The sequence below is a fragment of the Arachis ipaensis genome, chromosome B3 (assembly GCF_059453495.1).
Source record: "Arachis ipaensis isolate K30076 ecotype BB chromosome B3, ASM5945349v1, whole genome shotgun sequence".
Classification (NCBI taxonomy): domain Eukaryota; kingdom Viridiplantae; phylum Streptophyta; class Magnoliopsida; order Fabales; family Fabaceae; genus Arachis; species Arachis ipaensis.
In genome coordinates this window covers 146,160,785-146,178,110 of record NC_142438.1, presented here as the reverse complement: position 1 = coordinate 146,178,110, position 17,326 = coordinate 146,160,785, and the positions used below count along the sequence as shown (strand labels likewise).

General features: G+C 35.8%; 3 protein-coding genes across 3 annotated transcripts; 1 reads left to right on the top strand and 2 right to left on the bottom strand.

Moving 5' to 3' along the window:
* Nucleotides 1-1,580: 1,580 nt before the first annotated feature.
* Nucleotides 1,581-2,654, bottom strand: LOC148572726 (uncharacterized). The gene has a single exon (XM_088507478.1). It carries the CDS (start codon nucleotides 2,488-2,490, stop codon nucleotides 2,023-2,025), a length of 468 nt encoding a protein of 155 aa, XP_088363604.1. The 5' UTR covers nucleotides 2,491-2,654; the 3' UTR covers nucleotides 1,581-2,022.
* A 696-nt stretch (nucleotides 2,655-3,350) lies between these two features.
* Nucleotides 3,351-5,842, bottom strand: LOC107634008 (pentatricopeptide repeat-containing protein At5g66520). Its single transcript, XM_021119981.2, has one exon. It carries the CDS (start codon nucleotides 5,650-5,652, stop codon nucleotides 4,300-4,302), a length of 1,353 nt encoding a protein of 450 aa, XP_020975640.1. The 5' UTR covers nucleotides 5,653-5,842; the 3' UTR covers nucleotides 3,351-4,299.
* A 6,546-nt stretch (nucleotides 5,843-12,388) lies between these two features.
* Nucleotides 12,389-16,282, top strand: LOC107632053 (glycolate oxidase 1). Its single transcript, XM_016335691.3, has 12 exons — nucleotides 12,389-12,746; nucleotides 13,336-13,496; nucleotides 13,583-13,707; nucleotides 13,819-13,865; nucleotides 14,048-14,125; nucleotides 14,550-14,674; nucleotides 14,804-14,870; nucleotides 14,963-15,025; nucleotides 15,110-15,179; nucleotides 15,272-15,372; nucleotides 15,599-15,703; nucleotides 15,884-16,282. Exons 2-12 carry the CDS (start codon nucleotides 13,348-13,350, stop codon nucleotides 16,067-16,069), a joined length of 1,116 nt encoding a protein of 371 aa, XP_016191177.1. The 5' UTR covers nucleotides 12,389-12,746; nucleotides 13,336-13,347; the 3' UTR covers nucleotides 16,070-16,282.
* Nucleotides 16,283-17,326: the final 1,044 nt, after the last annotated feature.

The window sequence follows — 17,326 nt, the reverse complement described above, 5'->3', positions numbered from 1 at the left end:
AGCTTCTTTTTTTACTTTGTTTTAAGATGGTTAAACATTTTATTCAAATTTTTTGAAATAGCTCTGGTAGCTTTTGATGTTTGTTTCTGCCAATTGGTGAAGCTTGATATTGGTCAAATTCTGCTTTGAGTAGTTGAACTGTATTAATCTTTGGCATTCGATAATTTGTTGAGGAAGCAACTGTATTAGTATTCTCAAATCAGATTCTTCCTTTGTGGGGTTAGTTAGAAATTGTTAATAGAGATTAGTAACTGAATTGTGATTGGCTGATTGGTTATAGTTTTGTTGGTATATAAAAGATCTATTGTATCAAATTGTATTCACCTTTTATTGTTCTCTTAATATATAACATTTTATGGTTTTGTCTCAATTATCAAAATTCTATGCTAAAGTCTGGTTGGTTTGATATCGCATTTGACTTTATGAAAACACAACTTTATGCTTTTATGAAGAGTTGTTGATAGCTCATGGTACGATCTGGGAGAATGTTATAAGCAAAAATGCTTTCTTTGCTTTGATGATATATAGAAGATTCTAATTGGAGGTGCAAATCTAGCAGTTATTTACATAAAGGGAATTAGGTACAAAGAATACAATGCACAATGCCAGCATAAAAATAACGGCGTCGTTTTAGTGTGGGAGGACTAATATATCATATTTTGAAAAGTTACATGCCATGTGTACTTCTGTAACGGCTAGGTTAGTATCACGGGAGTCACGTCAGACTTTTTCCTCAGGTCCAACGGAGTCACTTTAACGGAGAGGTAAATTTGTCCGCATTTTGAAAAAGTCAAGGACATGAATGTATTTTCCAATTCTTGGAAACTAAAATGTCCGCGAGAAAAAAGGTCAATGACCTATTTGTTCTTTACTCTAAATTTTATTAATTTATATATGTAAATTTTTAAAAAATATGAATGCAAATTGTATTAATTTATATGGACAAATTATGATAAATATAAGTGTAAATTATATATTTCTTATATGTAAAATTTTTATAAATATGAGTACAAATTATTACTGACCAAATATTCAAAAAAATAATAATATTTACTGGTTAGGTAATATTTTTCTAAAATAAAAATAAATTTTATGGCTTTTTACAATCCAACTTCAAATTAAATGATGAGCCTAAGTATGATTCGAACTTATTATTGGGATTGAAAATGCTGTGCATTTGACTGAGTTCTAGCTTTGAACTAATCAATTTGATTCTACGTGAGTTGACAGAGTATAAAAGTATAGGAAGATTTTTCAAGTGTACCGTCGTATCGATATATCAGTGATTTTTAACCGTTGATCTTAATTATATATATTATATATATTTTTTATAATTAAGATTAACGATTAAAATTAACTGAAACACTGGTATGAAACACGGTACGACGGTACACTTGAAAATTTTCCAAAAGTATATAATATACTATACTTTTGCTTCCATTATTAATTGAAGTTTTACGGTATGTATCAACTCCCAATAATAGCAAAACAGAGAAGAAAAGAGTCGGATCAGAATGCAGGTGAAAGATTAAATTCAGACCATGCAAAATGTAAAAGAAAAGATTTCTGTTTTTCCGATGGCTCAGATCTTGCACACTTTCCATATATCGTTGCCAACGAGTCAATTAGCGGCTAATAATGATTATTTATTAATTATCTGACCCGTGCTTTCTTCCTCATCGTTTAGTAGTTTTATTTGCAACTAAGAAAGATATGTTATACATGAACTCAAACAGATAATACTGTTGATTTTGGTGTTTGTGTTTGACAGCACGGCATGGAAATTTTATCAGGCGGAAAAGAAGAGACAGATGTTGAAAATTTGGTTGCAAGGTAAATAGTACAAGACCCAATATTTCACAGTTGAAGATAAGCAACACAAGCTTGTTTTTTTCCTCAAAGATTCATTCATAAGAAACAGCTTCACTATGAGGTATAAGAAGCTGAAGTGGGCATATTAAGCACTAGAATACAAGTAATAAACTAGCCCCATGACATGCAACATAATTACAGCATAAAAATCTAAGCAATAAAGCCATGCAGGGAAGGTTGGTAGGAAATAAGGAAGAAAAGAAGCAGTAACACAAAGGCAACACCCCAAGGGGAACCACCAGCTCTGTGGATGGCACCTGGCTCAGATCCTGGCATGGGGAAGCTTAATTGGCTGCCAGTGGAGAGCCAGTGAACAACGATGATTAAGAGCAACGGAGAAATTACCAGCAAGCGTTGCAGCAACTCTGATGCAGTAGCCATCACTGCATCATACACTATGTACCCCAAGAATCCACAAATCACAGCACTTGCTACTACTATGAGCCAATGCTCTGAGAAGCTGAAACCTGAACTTGATCTGTTCACTGAATAAGCCATGGAAGTGGGAATCACTAGTTGGAGACAGTGTTTATGTTGACTCTCTGAGTGTGGAGCACTGGAGTGTGAACAAGTACAAAGTAAAAAATATATATAAAATGACTTATTTTTTGTGGTCATTTAACATTTGGTCCTTAAAATTTATCATTTCTCGTCTAGAATGGAATGTTGGGACCCAACTATAGTGGAAACCATAATACTTCTTTTGCTCAAGAGATAAATTTCAAGCAAGTAGATAAAAAATAGTTATTAGACAAATATTTTTCCAAAGGCAGAAGATCACCAGGTACAAGGCCAGCTGTCCATTTGTTTTTTAGTTCAGTACATTAATGCATCTTGGTATTAACTATATATTAAGACATCATCAACAGAAACAATGTTGGGATGCTAATACGTTTTTCTTTTCTTCTGGGGTTCCTGAAAGAAGCATTATGTTAATAATAATCAGATAAAAAACAAGTTTATATACATGGATAAAGGGTCTCAAAAATCCAAGAGAATCTCTGATCCTGTCATGGGTTTTAACTTTTTATCACATTTTAATCTATGGGGTACATGATTAGGTAGTAGTCAATCCATTTGCACCCCCATGTGAAGGCACGTGAATATGTGATCGTTAATTCCATTTATCCGGTTAATATGGGCCGTTTACTATTTGACGTGATATACACAAATCAGGAGCTTCACTATTTAATTTTAACCCTTGATTTAACTGTGAAAATTGTAAAATGCACAGGACTAGACATTTTTACAATCTCGTTATTGATACCCCTTTTATAATAAATAATATTTTGAAAGTCAAGAATAATTTAAATATACAATTAATTAATAACAATCTTATTTTTATATGAAAGTCAAGAATATTTGATAGATAAATAGTATTTTTCAAATTTTTATTATGTGTGGATGTCACTTAAAAAAAAAAATCAACAGTAACATGGTAAGGATGTCAAAAGGTTTAATAAAACTACCTTAGACAGTGAATACAATACAGCAAGTATATGTAATAACTAATAAAGCTACCTCAGTGAATACAAGAATACGAATGTCAGAACCATGGGATGTTCAACTAGTCAAGAAGGGTATTTGATCTGGATAAAAGTAGAGAGGAGATTTTTTCCGTAAGGGTAACCGCATACCAGAGTGGCGGTGTGCATGGTTTGCAGAATGATGGACTTATTGGAGTCAATAATAGCCTTCGCCATAAGCCCATATAAGCCAATCAACTTTATCTTATTATATACAAGGACGCACGAATCACTAGGAGTAGGACAATAAATAACAATTGAAAAGGAAATTGCCTGCTAAAATGAAAAAAAGCAAATCTCCCCATTATATAAAAAGCAAAGGGGGATAATGCAGGCAAATAATATGTGGCATTTTTGGAAGTCCATAAACCAGGATACAGAAGCACATAAATTAAACTGTAGTTCCACCTCATCATAAAAGGTGCATGACAATAAATATTAAATAATACACATTTTAAAACAAATTGGAGATTCGGATATCAAAAGTCAAGGGTCCTTCTTTACTGTGAAGACTTACTAGTTACTCACGAAGCGGATACCCCATGTTACTCTCTCTGTGACTTCAGGTATTTTTGGAAAATGGCATTAAGGTCAGAGAACTTCGCCGGCATTGCTTCCCATTTTTTCTCTGTATATGCCAAAACTTTTTCCTTAAGCATGAAGAAGGCACTTGAAACATCAACCATAATCCCAAACGGAGTAAGAGTTGAAACCTCAGTAAAATTCATCTGTATTTTCATTTTCCCGTGTTCCTATCTCCTAGCATCTGTAAGAGTCAGTGTTTGTGTACATTTGATTGCAATCAATAATGCAACGAGACAAGAAAGAATGTACAAATATGTTTGGTAAACAAAAGCTTCTCTGGATCAAAACTTAGCCTCTTCTCAACATATATTGGAAATCAATTTTGCACCTCCACCCAACTACAACCAGGAGTCTTCTTCAACCCTCTGTGTTTCATGGCTAACCTCAAGTCATTGGCATCCTTCCAGGAAGAACAGGTGGAAAAAATACTGGCAGTAAGCACATAGTTTGCTCCCAATTCAGACTCCAATTTAGACAAAAGCTTTCCATCCAAACTAGGAACCCACCCAAGATTCCTGCAAGCACCTAGAAAACTCCTTAATATGACAGCATTCGGCTCCATTGGCATGTTCTTGATCATATCATGAGCTTCCTCAATCAAGCCAGCTCTTCCCAGCAAGTCAACCATGCATCCATAATGCTCAACAGTTGGCTTTATGCTATACATTCTCACCATCCTATCAAAATACATTTTACCCTCAGAAACAAGTCCCATGTGGCCGCAAGCAGAAAGAATTGCAGAAAAAGACAAACTATCTGGCTGCAACCCCATATCTTCCATCCGGGAGAACAGCGAAATAGCATCCTTTTGGCGGCCATGATTTGCAAGAGCAGATATCATGATTGTGCAAGACTGGAGGTTCTTCTCATGCATTGAATCGAAGACCTGGAGGGCTTTGTCAATCTGCCCACACTTTGCGTACATCTCAAACAAAGCAGTGCCCAAACCAACATCCAATTCCACTTGATTCCTCACAATGTGAGAATGAATTGATGCTCCAGCACCAACGTTGAGCATTTTGGTGCAAGCAGAAAGCAAGCTCACCAAAGTAACGGAGTTAGGCTTCACATTCTCCATCCCCATCTGGAAAAACGCAGCCATTGCATGGCAAGGAAATCCCCGAGAAACACACGCAGAAATCATAGAGCTCCAAGACACAACATCTCTAACGGGCATTTCATCGAACACCTTCCGGGCGAACCCCAGTGCGCCGCAGTCAGCATACATCTTGAAAAGGGTGTTGTTGATATATGGATCACAGGTGAAACCCATCTTGAGGATCAAAGAATGGATGGAACCGCCAAGGGGAAGGGAGGAAGCGCGACCGCATGCAGTGAGAAGGGGAGGGAAAGTGAAGTTGTCAGGGGAAAAGGGGGGAGTTTGGTGCAGGTGGCGAAAGAGGGTGAGGGAGTGGAGAGGGGTGGTTTGAGAGAAGGCCCTAATGAGGAGGTTGAAGGTGAAGAGTGGGGGAGTGGCGGGGAGGGCGCGGAAGAAGAAATGGGCGTAAGGGAGGGAGATGGAGGACGCGCAGGAGATGAAGACGGAAACCAGAAAAGGGTGGCGGAGGAGGCACGATTTCAGAAGGAGCGAGTGTACTTGTCGGAGATGCGACACCGTTGTGGACCGCCACAACACTCTCTCTATCTCTTGCGCTTGAAGCACTACCATCACTCCCAAACATCACCGTATTTTCCAATTCCATTCAGCAAAACATAGTTAGGTAGTTAGTTCTTTTTTTTTTTTTTACACTAACTAAAAATTCGAACTTGGGTGCAGGCGAGGCAGGTGATGCTGCCATTGATCCAACGCCTCGGCTGCGTTAGGTAGTTAGTTCTAACGGACCAACTACCCTGTTACCCCTCCCCCTTTTTTTTGTCTCTTGGTCTCTCCTCATTTCATTTGATGGACTCCCTTTATGAAGAATTGGGCTGATCCATTCTGATGTTTGGGCCAAATCTCGTATAAGATCATATCATTTTTAACTGGCCCTTCTCTTTTAGTGTTTGTCAACGTACAGCCAGTATAAATGGGCCTTGGCCTGTTTTCATACTTAACATAAAAAAACAAGTAAATGCAAGTCAAAATTCATAAGAGAATGGGGGAAATTATTCCCTTAAATAGAGTTCAGTACCGCGACGAATTAATCCTTGATCTATTGGGTTGGAAAATACTGTGAGAAACCAAAAAAAGAAAAATTTATAAGAGAATTTCTCTAAATTTGTGCTACCAACAATTAACTAAGTAAAAGTGTAGACCTTACCCTAATTTAATTCATTACCAACAATTTAGATGAATTATTCCGCACCGACAATCCTCTTAGAAACTTTTTCAAAGATACTTATCAAATATTGAAAACTTATATATTATATAGGAGCTTTAAAGAGATACACAATGGTTTATTTTTAAGACTTATATAATACAATGGGGATTGAGTTTTGTAACTTCCATTTATTTTAAAATTTATTTTATATACATGTGTTTATTAATTTATTTATAGATTTATACATATATTTAATATAGAGTAATATTATATAATCAATAAATATTATTATTTTTTACTAGTTAATAATAATTTATCTTTATATTTACAAGATTTTTATACACAAAAAATATAATTTGTATTTATATTTATTAGAATTTATACACATAAATTAATATATTTTATATTTATATTTTTTAAAATTTATACACATAAATTAATAAAATTTATTTATTAAAAATGTTTTAATATTATTTATACTAATAATAAAATATATTAAAAATTAAAGTGTCCGAAAATTTCTCTTTAATATATTATAATGATTCTGATACTTTAATTTGATGAGTTGATCAAATCAATTAAGTTGAGTCCAAAATGATTATAGCGAAGAATCAATCATGATATTTTCAAATTCATTTTGCATAATTCTTATTTGCTAGACTATTATTTATTTTGTGTTTTATATGATGTAAAATATGGTGAAAATTTATATGTAGTTATTTTTATATAAGTTGATAATTGAAAGTCGTCTGATAATAATTTAGTCAAACATATTAAATTATCTAATGATTCTTAATTAACAACTTTAAATATATAAAAATAAATATATGTGAGTTTTCATCTTAACATATACGGTTTTTTATTTAAATAAATTAAAAAATATTTTATTAACAGAAATAAATAATTTTAAAAATAATTATGAAAATACGTAGCATGTCTTATCTCGTTTACAGTATAAACGAGATAAGACAATGTGAGTGACAGGTGTATATCTTGTTTACAGTGTAAATGAGACAGTGTAAATTTATCTCGTTTACACTGTAAAGGAGATACGTGCTAAATTATAATGTTTACAATGTAAACGGGATACAGTAAGACAAATTTTCAACAGCTATAAAAGGATGTGCAACTCTTGGCATTCTCCACATTTATTTCATATCTTTTTTTCCTTCGATTTTCTTCCAAAAATAGGTAAAAATGTCCCATAGTAGCGGATATGTGGTTGTTTGTGTGTATTTCTATTGTCGTATGAGAAACAGCGACAATAGGGTGATATTTGAGTGCGATAATTCATTACTGTTGTGCACTCGGCGAGTAAGTTCCTTGTCTGAGTTGAAGAGTATGATATTAAGTAATCATAGTAGTTTAAGGAGAAAAAAGATTAGAAGGGTTGGGTATAGGTTGCTAGCACCGTTGGAAAATGGAGTTGTTCGGTTTTGTCTATTTCGGCTCTAGGGCGACGAGCATGTGCAACTCATGTTTGACATTCATGGGAGAATCATAGCGGAACAAGTGATGGAACTTTCCGTCGAGGTTGGTGATGTTGGTGGCGGTGGATCCGTCCACTCGACCTTTGTACAGGATGATCCACATCTCGCACTACCACCGATTCATGTTGCTAGTTTAGTGGAAAACATAGACGTGGATGATGAAGACTTCGACGAAGAGTATGTTGTTGATAGCAACGATAGTGGTTCTTCTGAAGTTGATGTTGAGGAGAAGTTTGTACCAGAGACGTCGGCCGAGGCAGCGGTACGCTGTGTTTTGCCTCCCCTCCCCCCACCCGATTCCGGTGCTATCAGATGTACCAAGTCACTATCATGCATTGGATCTGGACGCGATGCATGAGAAATCTCCGTTTTTCAATACCGGGGAAGACAATTACAACCTAGATGGTGGGATGGAATTTCGGGTCAGCCACAGATTCAAAAGCAGAGATGTAGTAATGCAGGATATGAAGAACTACAGCATTCGCAGAAGTAATGAGTACCGAGTGGTTGAATCGAACCAATTAAAGTACCATGTGCATTGCCGCCAAGCTGCAACTGGATATCCCTAGAGTCTCCGTGTAGCCCTCTGACAGAACCTCGGATACTGGTGAGGTCAAGTTTAATTGTGACGTATTTACTCATTTATAATTGTTATATCTGGTGTAGTTTTCAACCATGAATGTTTTATTTCGTTAGGGAAGTTCGGAGGGTTGGTGGAGCGCATACGTGTTTAGCATCCACCATGTCCCAAGACCATCGACAGTTGGATAGCAGCCTCATCTGCAATGTCATCCTGTCGTTGATACAGTCCAACCCATCCGTCAACATCCCTGTCTTGCAGGGTGCAGTTCGGCAAAGCTATCACTTCAAACTCTCGTATAGAAAGGTCTAGATGACGAAGCAAAAGGCAATTGCGCAGATACACGGGGACTGGGAGGAGTCATACAACAAGGTGCTGAAGCTACTATAAGCACTACAGAGTTGTTGTCTCGGAACAATATGTGAGCTCAAGGCCTTACCTTGCTATGATGGACACCTTATGGTCCGCGACTGTAGCATATTCGACAAAGTATTCTGGCCCTTCCCATTCTATGTTAAGGCTTTCAAGCATTGCAAGCCGTGTGTTTCTGTCGTCGATGGCACTGATAAACCACTATTTTGCGGTTTATTTTATATTGAATTGAGTGGATTTTATCAATTATTCATACACTTATTAATATAAATCGCATGTTTTACATTTTTCTTCCTAATTATGTGCTAGGACTGAAAACATGCTTCTTTGGCCTTAAATTTGCTAATTTTTAGTCCTCTTTTATTACCATCGATGCCGTGATACGTTTGTTAAGTGTTTTCAGGGTTTATAGGGCAGGAATGACTTAAAGGATGAAAAGGAAGCATACAAAAGTGGAAGGAACACAAGAAATTGAGAATTTCAGAAGCTGGTAGCGACGCGTACGCATGGATGACGCGTACGCGTGACTGGTGCAGCAGACATACGACGCACATGCGTGGCCGACGCCTACGCGTGGCCAGGTGAAAAGTTCAGCGCCACGCGTACGCGTGACAAGCGTCCCGTGCTGCAATTTACAGAATTCACTGGGGGTAATTTTTGGGCTGCTTTTGACCCAGTTTCAGGCCCGAAAATACAGATTAGAGGCTGCAGAGTGGAGCTGGAAGGGGCAATCATTCACTTCTCATTCATTCACACTTTAGGTTTTAGATGTAGGTTTCTAGAGAGAGAGGCTGATAGGCTCTCTCCTCTCTCTAGGTTTTAGAGTTTTTAGTTTCTCTTCTACTTTTATTGGTTTTAGTACTTTAGTTTATCTACTTCTCTTGTTGATCTCTTTATGTTGCCAATTTAGTTTATGAATTCTTCTTGTTTTCTTTAATCCATATTAATGCAATTTACGTTTTCATGTTTATGATTGCTTTCTTTACTTTGTTGTTATTGTTTCCTATTGCAATTGTTAGTCTTAGATTTTGCTATGTCTTGTTAATTTTCTATGTTTTTATTTTATACCTTCCAAGTGTTTGATAAAATACTTGGTTGGATTTAAATTAGATTTTTGTATTCTTAGCTTGGATTGAGCAATTTGGAGACTCTTAAATTGTCAAAGTCTCTTGTTGGTTGATGATTGAAAGTTGCTAGTTGGCTTGAGTTTCACTAACTCTAATCTTTGATTAGGACTTGTGAACTCAAGTTGATTTGCTCACTTGACTTTCCTTCAATTGTTAGAGGTTAACTAAGTGAGAGCAAGTTGCAATTACCATCACAATTGATAATGATAATAAGGATGGGAATTCCGATTCTCAACCATTGCTAGGACTTTTCTTAGTTGTTATTTATTTTCTTGTTATTTACATTCCTTGCTTATTAAACTCAAAACCCAAAAAGATACAATATCATAACCAATAATAAACATACTTCCCTGCAATTCCTTGAGAGACGACCCGAGGTTTGAATACTTCGGTTAATTTTATTGGGTTTGTATTTGTGACGAACAATTTAAACATTGACCGAGGATAATTTGTTAGTTTAGAACTATACTTGCAACGCGACATTTTTGTGAAATTCTTTACCGAAAATTTTCCTCCATCAGGCACGCATTTGTATGGCAAATATGAGGTGTGTTGCTTATTGCAGTGGCACAAGACGACAATAGCAATATCCTTCCTGTTGCTATTGCAATTGTGGAGTCTGAGAGTACGGAGTCATGATCTTTCTTCCTGACTAATTTGAGATGACATGACACCCCACAAGAAGGCCTGTCGGTCAGGTGGATACCACTGTGAAAATCTTTGGTATATCCAAAATATCAACAACGAAGTGCAGCCAGCTATGTCTGTCGTGCCTCGGAGTGCTACAGAGCACAACAAATGGTAGCTCCCTGCAAGCACTGCCGAACCCCAAGACAAACCACGACACGTCTAAAAGTCGGCAAGTAATGGCAACCATCGGAGATGGACCAGATTGTTCGACTTGTCCGTTATCAGATAACCCCCAATCAGTAACATGACGTAACACCTCGCATACTGTCGGAGTGTCTCTGGATCAGTGGTGTCGGGCATATGTCGGACTTGGTCCCAAAGCCATGTCAGCTTCAACGAGAAAGACTCATTCCTCTGCGCCCCTGCTGCTGAACCACTGGAAGCCTGGCACCAAGTAGTTACTCCACCAACTCTCATGTCTCGGTGTCATACCATCTGTAGAAATCACGGAAGCACCCTCACTACCTCTCTGTACGCGCATAGATCGAGGTGGTACACAACGTTTCTGCAGGGTGATGGTGCACTCACCCTATGGCAGGTGGAGTCTCCATACGCCAGCACTCTACGAATACTGTGATCAGAAAGTTATCAAAGACAAAGTTCCTGAGAGGCACTGTATCGCCGAAGGCAGCCTCCCTCAAATATGGGACGATGGCGTCCAATGGTGGAAGCGTGTGACTCACTCGCCAAGGAAGAAGTATGCGAGACCGTTGACAACAAATAAATGATCACAATTAGAAAATATTATATGCGTGCATTGACATAACAAACTGAGTTAACTATTATATACATTTATTTAACAGAAATTTACAAATATGTACTATCAAATTTATTTAAATAAAACTTTTTACGTTAATAATTACTAAGTTAATTAATAAACATTTATTCAATATGTTAATTAAAATAAAAATATTTACTAAAGTAATCAATAATCTAATTAACAAACTTTTACCTAATAATTTCATTTAGATAAATACAAAATTACCTAATTATTCACTTAAAAAATAACTTTATTTGGATACTTAATAACTAAATTAATAAATTAAAAAACATGTAATTAATACATTAACTTCAAGAGTTGGAAAACATCTACTCCAACATTTAATATCTAAATTAATAATTATGTACTTAAAAATTTAATCACAAAAAAATCAGAACCACATTTCTAAAATCATCCCCTATCATCTGATAACATGCATTTAACCACCTAAATCATAAATTGTATTCTAGTTCTTGACAAGTATTCTAACAATAGCTATACAAATATACAATAACATAAATGTGAAGATAACAAAACTAACCGCAAAGTCGGCTACTCCAACGACGTGCCATGTCGCGTTCAGTTGATTAATGTCTGGATCACGTTTATCGTGCGCGCCATCTTAGTATTACTCAATAATATAGTCAGAAAAAATAGATGAGAGGAAAAAGTAGTGAAAAGATGGGAAATAAAGCCCAGAATCTCGTTGTGAACGACATGTATATATAAGTCTCACCCAAAATTAAGTTTATATCTATCTCGTTTACACTGTAAACGAGATATACACTTGTTATTCGCACTATTTTATCTCTTTTACAGTGTAAACGAGATAAGACATACTACGTATTTTAATATAAATATTTAAAAAAATACATATTTATGTACTTCGTATCACTTACCTAGCTGGGAAATGGATGAAAATGGATTTTCTTCAATTTTTTTAATAATTAAGAGAGTAAAGTGTGATATCTTATTATTAATTATTATAAGTGAGATTAAAAAAAAATATAAAAAAAAATATATTAAAAGATTATAAATCATACTTTACTCTTTTAATTTTTTTAACAATTGAAAGGATTCATTTCGTAAATGGATAGTAGTGTCATACAACTGTACAAGTAAAAAAAATGGATAGTAGCAGAGTGGGAAGTGGGACCTGGGAACTGTAGAAGCCATGAAACATATTCATCTGATAACTCAACTTCATTAAACAATGGACAATTGACTGTTTCCTTTCATTTGATAACATCTCAATATCTCATGACATGTGAGTCAAGAAAGATACTTACCCTTTTGTCACTACACACATTACCTTTGTTATTATTTCAATTCACCGCCGTTTTCTCATTGTCTCCATTTACATACTCTCTCACACACGCTCTCGTGACTCAACTCAACACACTTTTCTCTCCTCATATATCATCTTTCCCTCCTCTTCCAATTGCCCCCATCTCATTCCACTTTCTCACTTCATATATCAAAGGTTTGTTCTTCCTTTTCAGCTCTCCATATCATTCTGCCTAATTTCATGGTTGGCTTACTAATATTTGCAGTTCTAGATATACTTGATCATTCTCTTGTATTGAATAATTAGAATTGACACGATCAATTTCCTTTTCAAGTCTTAATTCACACTTCAGCTTTTTATCTGCTGATCACAGTTTATGGTTTAGGGTGTTATTGAGGTTTTGATTAGAAAAGTTGGGGTTTTTAATCTTTTAGGTTGTTTTCCATCATGGGTTTCTTCAAATTTATCTGGTCCTGTTGCGCAAAATACTCATGAAAAGTTTAGAATATCCTGCTTTGCATGTGGTGGTGGGGCTGATGCATGTTGAAATTGACATGGACTCGGAACTTTTTTATTAAAGACAGATTCCATAATGGTGGATAATTGAGGGGAACCAGAAAATAACTATATTGTTTTGATTTTCTCATGATTGCATGTTGCTAGGTCTCTATCCAGATATATCCATACTTGTAATTGTATAGTTTGCATGCGATGTATGGATTTGGAATGCATTTGATTTTATATGAATTCATGTAATTTAACCTTTGTGTTAATCTAATTTCAGAAATCAGAAGTAATGCCTAGTACAATGGAGATAACTAATGTTACCGAGTTCGAGGCAATTGCAAAGGAGAAACTGCCCAAGATGATTTATGAATACTATGCATCAGGGGCAGAGGATCAATGGTCCTTGAAAGAGAACCGAAATGCTTTCTCAAGGATTTTGTAATGCATTGTTCTTAGACATCTTTAAACATTGGTTTTATTGCAGAAGCCTTTTTCACAAAGTCCATTTGGTTTACTTGAAACAGGTTCCGACCACGTATTCTGATTGATGTAAGCGAGATCGACTTGACAACAACAGTATTGGGTTTCAAAATATCAATGCCTATCATGGTTGCCCCTACTGCCATGCAAAAGATGGCTCACCCTGAAGGTATGTCATAAGTTCTGACTCTTAATCTTTTAAATTGAAGATGTTACTGATATTGAGAAAAAGAAAAATAGAAAAATCTTATTTCAAACAATCCATGCAACTCTTGTGCAGGAGAATATGCTACCGCTAGAGCTTCAGCAGCAGCTGGCACAATCATGGTTTGTGTTCATCATATTTGTTCTGAATTTCGTTCCCAAACAAGAACTATATTTGTTTTCTCTGTAATTTGTTATAGATTATTTGATTCTACTATAAATTGGTGCATTCCTAGTTACCTGCATGAAATCTTTTGTACTCCTTACTTTTCAGGTAAATTAATTTTCATTTTTTTTACCCACAGACTCTATCCTCATGGGCTACTTCCAGTGTTGAGGAGGTTGCTTCAACAGGACCCGGCATACGTTTTTTCCAACTCTATGTGGGTATACATTTCCCTGATTCCTTTGCTTCGTGATTCCCTTTTAGGTGATAATCAGAGTTACAAGTTTCCCATTGAAATACAAGAACATGTCCAAGCACTTTAGGTGAAACAAATTCTTTTGATTACAGTTGTTTCTTTCTCTCCATTTTTTTTTCTTTTTTTCTTTTTAAATTTTGCTGCACTTCTGACATTATATGTTTTGGCACTACGGATTGAGTCTTGCATATTGTCACAGGAAATTTATTACCCTTTGTTTCATATGGCTGTGATTCTTTTACAGGAAATGATATTATTAGTTTCACAAGGAATTTCCTTTCCTTTCACTAAATAGCCTTGGGGGGCTGCAATAATTTCTTCCATTCTTCCTTGTTAACAACAAAATATTATAAATTAAACCATTTTCATGCTGTTTTTCTCTTAGGTGTATAAAGACAGAAATATTGTTATACAGCTTGTGAGAAGAGCTGAAAGGGCTGGTTTCAAGGCCATTGCCCTGACTGTGGACACTCCCCTTCTTGGTCGAAGGGAGGCTGATATCAAGAACAGGTTGGCAAGCATTTAAAAATTTTAATGTGAACATTCTTTTATGAAAATTTAAGAAAGTCTTTGTTCATGGTTGAGTGGATGAATCTTATATAAATATGTTACGTGGTTGTTTGATGGTGTTGCATACAGATTTACTTTACCATCACACCTAACACTCAAGAATTTTGAAGGATTAAACCTTGGAAAGCTAGATAAGGTGTGTGACACTAATTTTTGAAATCAAATGCTTCTTTCCATTGATGATCTTCTAACTATTACTGTTTCGAGATCACCTCACTGTCCTTGCAGACTAGCGACTCCGGTCTAGCTGCATATGTTGCGGGCCAGGTTGATCGGTCTCTCAACTGGAAGGTGATATCAATATTTTTACATATATGCCTTTCCTAATTTTGGATGTTGAATGTGAAAGTGATACCAAGTTAAACCTTGCTACAGGATGTGAAGTGGCTGCAAACAATCACCTCATTGCCAATTCTTGTGAAGGGTGTACTCACTGCCGAAGATAGTAAGCATATCAAACAGATATATTCTGATGCTCTCTCATTCATATTCTCTTTGTTTGGATTGTTTTCTCAATCTTGAATGTGAATAATGTAGCAAGGATAGCTATACAAAGTGGAGCTGCTGGGATCATTGTTTCCAATCACGGAGCACGCCAACTTGACTATGTCCCTGCAACTATTATGGCTTTGGAAGAGGTATTGCATTATCCTTATCATTTTAGGAAAGTTTCACATTAATTGAAATTGAAATAAATCACTTCGTGACATATCTTGTTATTATTCTTGGTTGTAGAATAGAAGTCTAGCCCATGCCTTATTTAACTTTGCTTAATCATGTATATTGCATGCAAAGTTTAAAGGTGCATCAGAGACCAAGATTATTTTTCTTCATAAGGTTTTGGTTGTTTGCCTTTAATAACAGGTTGTGAAAGCTGCACAAGGAAAAGTTCCTGTTTTTCTGGATGGTGGAGTCCGCCGAGGGACAGATGTTTTTAAAGCACTAGCTCTTGGAGCATCCGGTGTATTCGTAAGTATATGTGACCAATGGATGCATGCTTTCCTCTGATCTCCCATTTTTTCTCATAAAATTCTGTCTAAGCTAATTGGTTACGAGTAGTGTTTGATTATACATAGCCTAGGTAGGTGATCTAAAATTGAGCCAACTTCATATTGCTGCCATTGCCTTGGCTTTGACTTCAATTTTCAGATTGGAAGGCCTGTGGTGTTCTCTTTGGCTGCTGATGGTGAGGCTGGCATAAGAAAAGCACTTCAGATGCTTCGAGATGAGTTTGAACTAACCATGGCGCTGAGTGGTTGCCGTTCGCTCAAGGAGATAACACGCGACCATGTCATGACAGAGTGGGATCGCCCAAGAGTTGCTCCCAGGCTATGAGTTGACACAGGATTCCAGCTCTGTTTCACCACTGGGTGGTGCTAGTTAAACCTGATAATAGTAGGAACTTTGGAATGAACTTTTTTCTTTATTCCCTGCTTCAATAAACAAACCCTTGTGTTAAAAATAAGCCATCCATGAGTGACTGCTACTTTATGATCCACTGTATGTATTGAATAAATTTCTAATAATAACCAGGCTTGTTTCCTTGCACTTGGTGATGTTGGAATTTGGAATTTGGTAAATCTATATCTATCTTTCTTTTGTATCAAAATAATATAGGGAGTTTAGCTAATCAGTATCTACGGTACTGGTTAATGTTCTTACAGTTTGCATATCTGTGTTGGTGATTCTGAGAATTAGCTCCTTTTTAACGCCGTTTTACTTGGATTTAATTTGTTGTTAGGAGCCTAATTATAATCATAAAAAGTAGCATAGGAGAGGGAATGGTGTATATGTATATTTTGGTCACATTTAATTTGGAATAAACACCATCTATCTCCAATCACTAACTTGGATAGTAGTAATTCAGAGAAATTTCTGATCTGTTTGATCAGCAAAGGAAGGTTCTCGTAAATAATAATACACAAGTGGAGGAAATTCTTGGGAATGTGGTGCTACACACACACGTTCCAGGAAAGAGGAAACCCACACATATTTGACACGACAAGTCCACCTTCCTTGTATCTTCATTTTCGTCACAACCTAGCTCCCATTTTCTTCAACTTAATATTTTTTATATATATACATCTCAAGCCAATTAATTAAGTTATTATAAACTAAATTCAATAGCTAAGCCAAAACTAAATTCAAACACTTCTTTTCATACCAAATCGTAACATGGTCCTAGCTATACTATCCCAACATGAGCCACGCGTCCATTAAAGACGTGCCACACCATCATTTCCCAAAACAAAATTATGTATATACAAAATGTTTCTGCAATTTCCGGAGAGTATTCAATGCTGTGTTTCATCACTCTCATGTAAATGTTTCAGAAACAGGAGCAGTCTTAATATGGATTTGGATATCGATTAAGAAGACAAAGAAAAAAGGGTTTTATTTTTTCAATATATTAACCGTATAAAAGAATTTGAAAATAAATATTTATTTTGAATTTTCAATGAAAATCTCTCTCTGTTTAGTATTTTTAACTAATGTTTTTGAGACACTTATTAACAAGATTTTTTAGTGGAGTATTCATTGTTTAATTTTAAACCGACAAAAATTAAAGAACTTTAATTTAAGTTCATATAG

Excerpts from the sequence above, each read along its gene's own strand:
- LOC148572726 (XM_088507478.1), bottom strand. The coding sequence starts at position 2,490 with ATGACCACAAAAAATAAGTCATTTTATATATATTTTTTACTTTGTACT.
- LOC107634008 (XM_021119981.2), bottom strand. The coding sequence starts at position 5,652 with ATGGTAGTGCTTCAAGCGCAAGAGATAGAGAGAGTGTTGTGGCGGTCC.
- LOC107632053 (XM_016335691.3), top strand. The coding sequence starts at position 13,348 with ATGCCTAGTACAATGGAGATAACTAATGTTACCGAGTTCGAGGCAATT. Across the intron at positions 13,708-13,818 it reads AAAGATGGCTCACCCTGAAG|GAGAATATGCTACCGCTAGA; the intron begins GTATGTCATAAG and ends ACTCTTGTGCAG. Across the intron at positions 15,704-15,883 it reads TTGGAGCATCCGGTGTATTC|ATTGGAAGGCCTGTGGTGTT; the intron begins GTAAGTATATGT and ends TTCAATTTTCAG.